Source organism: Ursus arctos, unplaced genomic scaffold (genome assembly GCF_023065955.2).
Source record: "Ursus arctos isolate Adak ecotype North America unplaced genomic scaffold, UrsArc2.0 scaffold_22, whole genome shotgun sequence".
Taxonomy (NCBI): Eukaryota; Metazoa; Chordata; class Mammalia; order Carnivora; family Ursidae; genus Ursus; species Ursus arctos.
In genome coordinates this window covers 41350656-41361868 of record NW_026622897.1, presented here as the reverse complement: position 1 = coordinate 41361868, position 11213 = coordinate 41350656, and the positions used below count along the sequence as shown (strand labels likewise).

Below are 11213 nucleotides of genomic sequence, written 5' to 3'. Positions count from 1 at the left end.
ACCCTTTTCAAGAGGATTGAGGGGTGTTAATGCTTCAAAATATTTATATCTGTTTTTCAGGTAGAGGCAGACATTCACTTTCAATGAAACCATAAAGTTTAGCTAAATTCACTGTTTCAAGAGTCTCATTATAACATGTGGGTTTCAGGGTGCTTTGATGATGTTATTTTCAAATCTGGCATGGGAGGTTTGATTTTTGAAAATTTATATTTTACTAAATTAATGTTTGCTTTTAATATTTTATATTGGGAGATTTTATTTAAAAATTTAAGAACAGATATCAGGAAAGTCAAGCAGTATATGTATTATAACTTTTAAAAGTGGGGAATGATAAATTATGCCAATGGATATATTTCCATTTCTCAATTCCTTTTTTAAAGTAGGTGTAAAATAAAAAATACATGCCAAAATAAGGATATTGAGCTAAAGATAAAGGTTTCATTTATTTTTCTTTCTCCTAAAAATATACTTCTGCCTCACAGCAAATCTTTTTCATAAGGCTGTCTTTAGTATAAGGCTAGATCAACTAAACTCTAATTTTATAGGACACCTCCTCCTTTTCTTACTATCCTTATTTAAAAATTAAAAACGAAATCAAAAACCAAACCAAAACAAACAAACAAACAAAAAAAAACATTTGGCACCTGAGGATAGCTGTAATGGGAGAAGAAAGCGATGACAGTGGATACAGGGCTTGAGCTATGAATTCCACCTATATGAGCCTATTAAAGCACATGTATTTCTATTATATCTTTAAATCTCTCTTCTGCAGTATTTAAAAAGTGACAATATGAAGTGCACAAAATCATATTAATAATTATTTTAAAAAGGAAATATTAATAATTGCTTTGTCTCTTTTTGGAATGGCTAAGAAAGACTGTGTGTTTTATATTCATTAAGGTTCCTCTGTTTTAGTATTCTGTATTGCTTTGAAAAATCTACATTTGTCATAGTTCATAGCTGCCCTATTTAAGCAGCCAAGTAAAGTTAAAATCACTGCTCACTGGCATAGCTAAATCTCTGCTAAGCCAACTTGACACAGTTTAAAATTTCCAGTGTATTAAGATTGTGTTAACTTTTTGAACAACAGTCCCTTCAATCATGACGCTGTCTTCAGTGGGTCTATAGACCGTTCTTCCAGTGGTGGGACTTGAAAAGAACAGAGGAGCTCTTTGTGCATCAGGTTCTCAAAGGAAAGGAATGAAGAAGCCCAAATGCATATTTTAATATTTTAGCGGGCAATGCTAATGGAACAGCATTTGTAAGGAGGAGTGGCCACATTTCATGAAAGAGATAGCCAAGCTGGAGCTCAGGAATTATTATTATTATTATTATTATTATTATTATTATTAAAAGAGAATTTCCAGCTACACAACGTACCCTAGGGAGGGAATTACAAAACAGTATTCCAGAAAATATTTTTTTGCTACTCCAGTATTGATTGGCAACATGGTGAAATAGTCAAGAAATCTTCCACTGGTTTTCTTGGTTAATGGAGGTGAATTGAAATAACTAGGTGGACTCCCGGATGCAGGCTTCTGGAAGAGGATTTCAAACCAAATCGGGGAGGAATGTCTCTGGTAAAAGCCCTACACACGTCAGCGCAGCACTCATTATCCAGTTGTGTGTTATGCATGGGACACACTCTCAACAACGCCGCAGTAAATACTGGGCCCAAGGTACTGCTTTTCAAGGTCTTTACAGGACAGAAAAAAGAAAGAAAAAGAGAGAGAGAGAGAGAGAGAGAGAAAGGTTCACGTTTTGGTCCCAGATTTTGAGTTTGTTAGAAAATGTACATTCATGTTTGGTGAATCAAAGAATCTTCTGGGAAAAGAATTAAAGTAAACAAAACTTTTTACAGTTGCTTATTAAGTATGCTTTTCCCCCTCCATTATGCTGTTTCACATTCATTGCTTCCCTAGAGCAAAGCACTTGGTATGGAACTGGTTCAACAGACTCCTTGTCAGCCCTCAAAAAGATAAGCAGTGTTTCTTAAAAGCCCATGTTTTCTAAGGCCACTAGAAGAAAATCTGCCAAAAGATTTGTAGTTGGTGTCTTCGTCGGTTGATGTGAAATTAGCACTATTAACATGTTTCCATTACGGGTGTACTTGGCATCTTCCACCTCGGGTCTTAACCAGGCGACTATGCTTGTCACTGTGTCTGCGTGAACTCGGGAGATCTCGGCTCCGTCAGCGGAACCCAGCGTGGTTTCCAAGGACATTCACAACGACGAGGAGCTCTGAGTGTAATCTCTTATGATAAGTGTGTCATATTTGGGAGACGACGGGATACAGAGGGCCGACTCCGACACTGGTGAGTTGGGGGTGGTACTACCCGAGTCCACCGAGTCTCTAAAGGGGGACGGCGGGGTGAGAGCCACCAACTCTTCCAGGTCCGGCTTGCCGGCCGCAGCCTCGGGCCCGGCCGCCGCCGGGGTCTCCCGGGCAGCGCCCCCTGCCGGCGGGGCCGCCGCCGCCGCCGCCGCAGCCGCCGCGGGCTGCGAGCCGCCTGTGACCTCGATGGCGGGCAGCGGCTGGATTTCGGCGAACGTCGTCATGGTTGTGGGAAGCTGGATCTCTTTGGGGATCAGGTAGGACGAGCAGAGAGGGGCGCCGACGCCGGGGCCGGGCGCCGAGGTGGACAGCATCATGGAGTTGAGCTCGCTGATGTTGGCCGTGAAGCGGGTCACCACGCTGCTGATCTGCTCCATGAGCGAGCCCTGCGAGGAGCTGCTGCGCGCCGCGGGCTCCGAGTGCAGCGACGGCACGTCGTCGTCCGTGCGGCTGGCCGAGCCCGCGCGCTGGCTCAGCGTGCTGATGGGCGACGGCGAGCGCGGGCGCGCGGGCACGGGGAAGTGCTCCTCGGCCTCCACCACGTCGTATAGTGCCTTGGGACTGGCGTCCGGGGGCTCCGGCCCGCCGGGGCCGCCGCCCGCGACCCCCGCGCCCCCGCCCGCGGGCCCCGCGCCGCCGCCCGCGCCGCCCGCGCCCAGGCCGCGGCTCTCCGTGCTCTTGGGGAAGGGCTTGATGACGGCGGTTTGGTTGGGGTTCTCCTTCTTGTTGATGTGGATTGACAGCCGCTGCCACAAGTGCTGCCCCCGGCTGCTCTTCTCGTTCTGGGCCCACGTGACGGATTTTCCGTTGGAGCTGCGGAGAGAAGGGAGACCAGAGGTGACTCGGAGGTTCCCCAGTGCTGGGTGATGGGACTCGGATTGGGAAGGACTGTTGCTGATCTTTCGGGAAATAAGGCGTCAGCGGACACTATGGGCAGAGATCTTGGAAGTGGCTTTTTGTTTGCTTGCGTTAAAGGCCGCTTTATCGTATTGGCCTTCGGTTTATCATTACCACGAAAGTGTGTTGTAGGGGATAGTAGGAAGGTTAAATGTATTTATGGAGATTCTGCAGTAGTTCTGAGCCCACCCGGGAGTGCAAGGGCTGGTTATGCTGCAAAGCTAGAAGCCAGGGCTTGCAGTATTGTGGCGGTGTGCAGAAGTGCCTAGTACTGGGCAAGGCTTCCTGAAGTTGGCAGCCTCTGACAGGAAACGGTAGAACTAGGACCTCAACTCACCCATCCAGTCGTCAGAGGGGAGGGAAAGGGTACGAGTCGAGGAAATAGACAGTGGTTCCAGTTCATTTTTTATTCTGCACGTCAACGACTGGTGTATGTCAACGACTGGTATATTTGACTAGGGATTTCTATCGAACTCCTGACTTTGAACATGGTTTTAGTTAGTCTGACTTATCTGCTGGAAAATAGAAATTCAATGAACACATACACACATTTCTAATTAATTAGAGCGTTTCTACTTCACCCAGATTTTCCTCACAAATTTGTTTTTAGGCCTAAAACTTGAATAACAATTCTGTGAGGGAGCATAGTGCCTTTGGCACCTAGCATATTGATTTCCAAATAGGGTCTTGATAAGTGTTATCTGGCTCACTTGACTTCTTAGGTCCTTTCTCCTTCTTCCCTTTCTCCACAGTTCATTTTGGTTTCCACCCTGGGGTCTGAAAGCTGCTCTGATGATGACGCAATTGGTGCCTCAGCCTCTCAGGTCCTGACTGTGTCCTCCTTACCATTAAATATGACACAACTTCTGAAACTACAGACCCTCTATCAGGAACCTCATTAATGGTCAGAGGATGTGACTTGACTGTCAGGGATGTTCTGTGGAGACCCTGGGGGGATTTCTCATCACAAAGGAAACTAAGATCTCTGTAACTAGGGGGTCTCTCTTGTCCATACAGCTCTGTCCTAGCTGCTGTGGCCAAGAGATAACCTTGGGCAGTCTATGAACAAAAGGCTTTGGCCACCCAGTTTTCTCATCTCAGCCAGGGGTGATGAAACTTAATCGTGCATAAGACTCATCCAGGGCATTTGTCAACTATCTCAGGCAGGACCCCAGGAGATTCTGATTGTCTGGATTGGGTTCCAAGGATCTATGCATTTTACATGCACTCCATCCCCAAAGTGATGACGCAGCAGGTGTTTCCCAAACTGAGAAATCTAGCAGGAAGCTTTCCTTTCTTTCTGGGTTCCCATTGCTCCCTTGGCCTCCTTGCTGGAGGGCCGAACTGCTTTCGCCAGGCAGGGAACTGAATTGTATTTGCAGCCCACCTGCCTTGAACTGCCGGACTGCAACTGCCAGATCCACTCTCCCTGAGACACCAACTCCTCCGATAACAGACCCCTGTTTCTGTGCTCCTATGACAGGATGCTTCCTGTCTCTTTCCCATACTGCTTCTCATTTCTTCATCTGCCCCTTTCCTCTTTGTGGTCTTCCTTTTTCTGCTTCTTCCTCTGAGATCTCATTCCATTTAATCTACCCAATATTTTGCAACCTGGTGTCGTTTAGAATTCTGGAACGTGACATGTCCCCCACCGCTGCCCCACTTCCTGCAAAGGATGGATAAACTCTTTCCAGGTTTGGGAGTTGCCGTACAGAACCTAACTTTCCTTTCCAGGAGAGTTTCCAGATTTGTTTCTACATTTTTGCATTAACCTGACCTGCCACCTTTTATGTTTTTAGTGCATTACTTTCTTTTTCCCAGGTGTCTACTAACTTCTGGAACATGGCACAGAAGAAATAGGCCAGACTATTTATGGGATTTGATTGGGAGGATGGTTGCCAACAACTCCTTTTCTCTCCTACCAGCAGGATAAGAAACAGCCATGTTGGGAAGGACAAATAATCTTTCAGGTTGCTGAGGCCACTTTTAATACAAAGCATGGGCTAGAAACTAGACGCATAACTGGATTTATCCTACTAAGCTTTACTGTAGAAAGATTCTTGCTCCCTTGACATAGAGAGATTTTGATGGAACATAACTCTGGGTATTAACAGTGACAGTCTTTGGAATCACATGTGGAAGTGCCTAAAAACATGATGGCAGATTGAAAAGCCTGTGGATGAATGTGCAAGAAGGCAGCTATCCTACCCAGCCAGTCTGCACAGAGTACTGACGTTGTTCCCGGCCATGCCTTTGCTCATAGTGTCCATGGTCATGTGGGAGAGAGAGCACCAAGCAATCTGTATACCAATGGAAATGGATGTAGGAGACACCAGAGAGATGGAGCCCAAATCTGAGTACTTCATTTTATTCCTTGGGTCATGAAAGGTTTTCTTTTCCAAAATGGGAACTTTTAGTAAGCATTTGATGGACGAATAGGATTCTAAAGCTAGCAGGACCATTGTGTGGTGTCCTGGAAGGTGCAGTGGACAAAGAAGCCCAAAATCTGGGTTCTAATCCTGGATCTGCCAGCCTGAGTGCTTGGAAAATACTAGTCTGTAAGCCTTGATGAAAAGCAGAGAGTATATCATTTGGTGAAGGTGGTTGTGAGGATTCAATAGACAGTGCAGGTGAAAGGTTCTTGTAAGGAGAAGGTGTCTAAGAGTATTAGTTTTTGCATTCCATGTGAATACTGCATCCCAGAAAATAAAAACAATGTACTAATATGGTTTTGAGCTCTGGCTGAGAAACAGAGAATTAAGTGTAACGTAAAATATTTTATGTGGTAAAGCCATAAAATATTTTTGGTTGTTCCACCGGGTTTGGTCTGTGGTCTTTTTCTACTCTAAGTGTCTCCTTAGATATCACATCCACTTCACTAAATTCTACAATATTCCACAATTTACTTCTTCCTGAAATGCTCTTTCATGGTGCTCCCTCCTCTCTTTCTTCCATTTTGACTAAGCTCTTCCCATTGTTTTTGTTTGTTTGTTTTTTCAATTTTACCTTAATTGCTTTTTCTTGAGAGAAGTTTTTCTGACCCCACCTGGACTAGCTTGGATTCCCAGAGTCCTTGCATTAGGCACGTCATACCTCTTTGGTGTATGTCCGCCTCATCTGCTGGATGGAGTGTTGTGGGAGTACAGACAGAGGGTTCTTTGTTTCCTGTTATAGCCATAGGACCCAGTGCATGGTCTAGAACACAGTATGTGTTCAATAATATCTTTGAACTAATAATGGAGTAGATAAATGCATTCCATTTCAAAAAATCCAAACTGAATTGTTTTTGTTAGAATTTTAAAAATAATTCAATATTAAGAAAAATTCAGTAATTCAGTAATAATATTAAGAAAAATTCAGTATTAATGAAATTCTATTTCTTTTGTCTTATGGATCTACTTTTTATATAACTTACTGTAATCAGTAGTGCTCAGTGTATGCAAATAAAAGATATTACATTAACTAAGTACAATAACAGATCTTCATATCTACCATGAAAATCACAAAGGAAGTATTTGTTCCTTTTTTGTAATTTATATACGCATATGTGTATATGTATATGTATGTACATATGTGTGTGTGTGTGTGTGTGTGTGTCTATTCTAGTGAAACTTCTCAGTGATGAAAGTTTATGGAGGCAGGTATGGATAGTAGCCCTAGAATGTAGGTGTAAGATCCAGCCCTGAGTGATGGTGGGCAAATTACTTAACACCTTTGTACCTCTTTGTTCTTTGGTACAAAATAGAAGAAATAAACCTCCCCTTGCTTACCTCACATGATTTCTGGGAGGAACCCAAACGGTAGTACACATGAGGGTACATTATAAAACATACCACCTCTGCAAACCTCACCATCAGATCTTCCAACCAATTGAGATAAAATCATCATTGTTGCTGTTGTTAAGATTTTTTTTTCCACATCAGGATTAGACATTTGTCCTGAGGGCCCTGAGGTAAGAAAAGGGAAAGCAACTTTTCCTTACCTGTTTTTAGCACTTCACCTTCCCCACCGAATATTTTAGGCATTAGAAAAGAAGGAGGAGAGAGGCATGGAGAGAGACAGAACAGATGATTTGCCACATCTGGAAAGGACAGTTTGGCCAAAAAAAACCTGTGAAAACTCTGTGCTCTTTCCAGGTACCAGTTAACGCTTTGCCAAATATAATACTAGCTGATCTAATGTTCTTTCTACTATGACAATTGGTTCTTTTCTGAGAGGTAGAAAAAAAGCATTTTGATCATGTTATTTGAGGGTTGCATTTTTTGTTTGTTTTTCGTTTACAGTTTGTGTCGGCCAAAATGACATCTTCTACCTTTATTCTCAGAAGTTTATTTTTCCTTTATCTATTCCATGCATGACACATAATTTATTCACTTCAAACAGGCTCTGAATGTCAGCTCAATGACCTCTCCCAGTTTCTCTATTCATCTGCCAAAACCTGTAGGAGGTAGCATTCTGCCATGGCACACCATCATGAGGAGGCAAATGTTAATAGAGTTGGACCATCCAAAAAGTCAATGGAATTTAGAATTTTTGTGTTCATTTTAAATGGCTGTTGAATAAAAATAATTTAAAAAAATGGCTGTTGAATGACCTGTGTGGGTTTTTTTCCTGAGAAATTGTTTAGGGTTTTATTAAGGCCGTATAAACAACTAAAATCCTCAGAATATTTCACTGAATTAAAAAACTATGCCTTTATCCTCTCTTTTGTTACATGGTTTAGTAGTACCTTCATGAGTTGTACAGATCTAGGGCATCAGAATAATCAAATATATCCTTTGAAAATTAGCACATTCTTTTCATGAAAAAATTATCTTCATTACTAAACCTCTCTTGTTTATGATTTTGAGTGGAGAGGCAGCCAGGAGAGAGGAATAGTAAGATCATGAGCTTCCTAATACAAAAAAATATTTTTGAAAAGTTTTTAAAGCTTGTAATGTCACTAGCAGATACGGAGTGACTTCAGAAAATATTAGGCCAGTGAAAGAATTTCATGAATCAAGAATATTATAAGCAGAAGATTTCCAATTGCAGTTCCATTTTCTGCACATTTTCTTAAACTTTTATCAGTATATTTTTCTTGCCATAATTTGCTTTGAATTACGAAATATGGAAATATGGTTTTTAAAAGATAATGAGCTATTTGATATTGTTTATATTCAGACACTCTAAATTAGGTGGAATAATTTCTTTCTGAGCCTTCCCTAAAATCTGACATCTTGACTTTGAAAATTACACCGAGAAATACACCATGATATATAAGAAAACGGCAGAATCATCCATATAAATTTCCTCAGTTACAGCATAAATGGATGTAAATAGCTATCTTGTTGACAAAAAAAAGTTAAATGGCTGTGATAATGTATGCATTAGAAATACACATATAGACAAAAACACTTAAGTAAATCGAAATGAATTACCTACAGTGACACAATAATCGAAGCACTATCACCTTATATTTGCATACTGCTTTATAAAGTACTTTAGGAACACTGATTGTCAAAGGTAGATAGGATCAATGTCTTGGTCTTCCTTTCAAAAATAAGAAAACTGAGGCTCAGTGAGATAGGTGATTTACCCAAAGTTAAGCAGTTAGAAAATGACAACGTGGAACCAATACCATCTCATGATTTCCAGTTCATTTTTCATGACAGTACACCATCCATATTTGTTTTTTGAAGTGAGCTGTCCTTACTTCATGGAAGAGAAGCCCTCAGATGTTACCTGGTGATGATACGCATTTTTAAGTCGATAAGTTAGTCATTTGATTTATATTCTCTATTACCATATGTCTTTGTTCTTCTTAATCATGTACTTTGAAGTCTCAAGAAAGCACCCTATATCACTCTTTGGTTGTTAACTCAAATAGCACAGGTTGACCAAGCATTTATACTTGCCAAGGATAATGATTAGATGTCTCGATCATGAAGGCAGTTATTTATCACCATATAAATAAAATATCATATAGCAATTTTCAGCCCCTCTTTTTTTCCCCGTGCTGTGATCTAATAAAAGACCGTTGTTTTATGTGTGGCACACTTATTTTTTCTCTGACTTTTTTTGGAATACCACTAAATAAGAATGGTATAATTTCAAGGATAACTATTTTGCAAACTTTGGCATTTCAACGAATATTGGTTAACAAATGATATATGCTACCTTTGCAAATGATTGTGATTGATCAGTACTTTTTGGTACTGTGGTGGAGAGTTGCTGATATGAAACTTCCCTCAAAGAGGGCAAGAGAGAAGATGCACATAGAAGGCTAGCAATATGAGTTACTCATAGTATTTTGATAGAGGTTGTTTTTCTTTTCATTAGGTCCTTGAAAGAAGGAAGCAGGTGGGCAGGTGGAAGGGTGCTGAGGACAAGGAGAATGAGAGATTGTGGAGCATGAGAACAAGTAGTTCATTGGGTAACTGTAGGGTACAGATCACAATGGATTCAAAACTTCGCAAGAGGAAGAAACCATTTGTAGCAGGAGGGGAGTGGCCAGGGAATGATTCTTGCCTCCAGAAGACAGATTGTATCTACACCTTGAAAAATTAGTAGATTATGGCAAAGTCCAAAAAGAGCAGTAGGCATTGCCCTCCCGGAAAGATAGCAGTGACTAAGTTCAGAAATCCACAAAGGATGTTCTAAGATAAGCAGTAGCCCTGTGTGGGGATGGATAAGAAGTTAAAGCATCAGCAGGTAAGAGTTTGGACTTTTTTGTCCACTATAAAAATGCTTTATGGCCACCCATGACCTGCAAGGATGTTCTTTCTTTTCTTTTGCTATTTTAATAACTCATTAGTAATTAGCCTCGAACTTCTTATCAGTGTCTGGAATAGATAGGTGGTCTAATATATTTGACCAGAAGATGGTCTAATTATTAGATACATATGTGATCTACATACTCAATCAATAAATGAATGAATATATCAAGAAATACTCATGGGTTCTTTTCTGTGTTATTCTTCAACTGCAAGAATTCTTTTTGCGTTATTTAATATTTTAGGTATTCGATATTTTTGGAACTCAACAAAAACAATTAAATGTAGGAATCATGCCAAAATCTTCTTTAAAATCTCACTGCAGCTTCATCCATTGACCTTATTCCTTGTCTGCCCCAGTCCTGGTCCTACTTCAGGAATATGTTAAGGCCTAATTAATATCTGTTAAGTTAATTAGTCCTTCAGGCATAAGGAGCCAAGAAGATTGACACAAGCAAAAGAGTGGTGTCCAGGGTAGATTTAAGAAGCTATTTTCATAGTGCAGGGACACAGTGTTAAGATGCTAACAGGTGTGGAAAAAATGAGGATGGAAAGGAATATACTGATCTGAAAACTGTGCAAGAAAAGACGTTTAGGTCCTTGCGCATTGGTATTAGAGGAGTGCAGAGAAAAGTTTCCTCACTAGGGAAAGAAGTTTCAAGGAAGGATTTGCAAATAAAGTGGAGATTAACTAGGTCTTAAAGCCTGGGGAATGTTAAAATAACATGGATAAACAAAATCCAATTAATATGTGTGTTGCATATACGGCAAAGCAGCTAATGCCACATGCTCAATCCCTGGAAGCCCTTCCAACAACCTTGTGGGGTGGACTTTTGCCTCCCTTTTATGTAGTTGGGAGCGAGCAGTGGCTGCCTGCTTCTATGATAATTCCATCAGAGAACATCTTTTGCTAGGCATTTAGTCCCTAATAAAAATCCTTGTGGGACAAGAACCACTTGGCCCTATTTTAACTAGTCTTTGGTTTAACAGGATGCCTTTTCAACAGGTCACAATCCATCCAGGGTGGGTTATTAAAGTGCCCCGTGCCTCTAGCTGCTACTTTCCCCACGTCCTCATAAGGAAAGAGCATTCAACGAAGGACGTAAAGCAGGAGCATGTGCCAAGCTTTCTGCTGGATCACCACAGAGTTTTCTTTCTCAAGTGAAGCTATTGTTTAAATCTAAAATTCAGTAACCTGGGCTCAAACCTCAAACTAAACTACTCCT

At 41.2% G+C, this 11213-nt stretch overlaps 1 protein-coding gene across 3 annotated transcripts in view; it reads right to left on the bottom strand.

Moving 5' to 3' along the window:
- Positions 1 to 2223: 2223 nt before the first annotated feature.
- The window catches only part of GRM5 (glutamate metabotropic receptor 5), a 502219-nt gene continuing 493229 nt past the window's right edge, over positions 2224 to 11213 (bottom strand). For 2 of the 3 annotated variants that reach the window (XM_048217498.1, XM_048217499.1), the window contains one exon: positions 2224 to 3148. In XM_048217498.1, the coding sequence (XP_048073455.1) occupies positions 2224 to 3148 (925 nt within the window). The remainder of the gene's footprint in view (positions 3149 to 11213) is intronic. The other variant, XM_048217500.1, reaches the window with a different exon arrangement.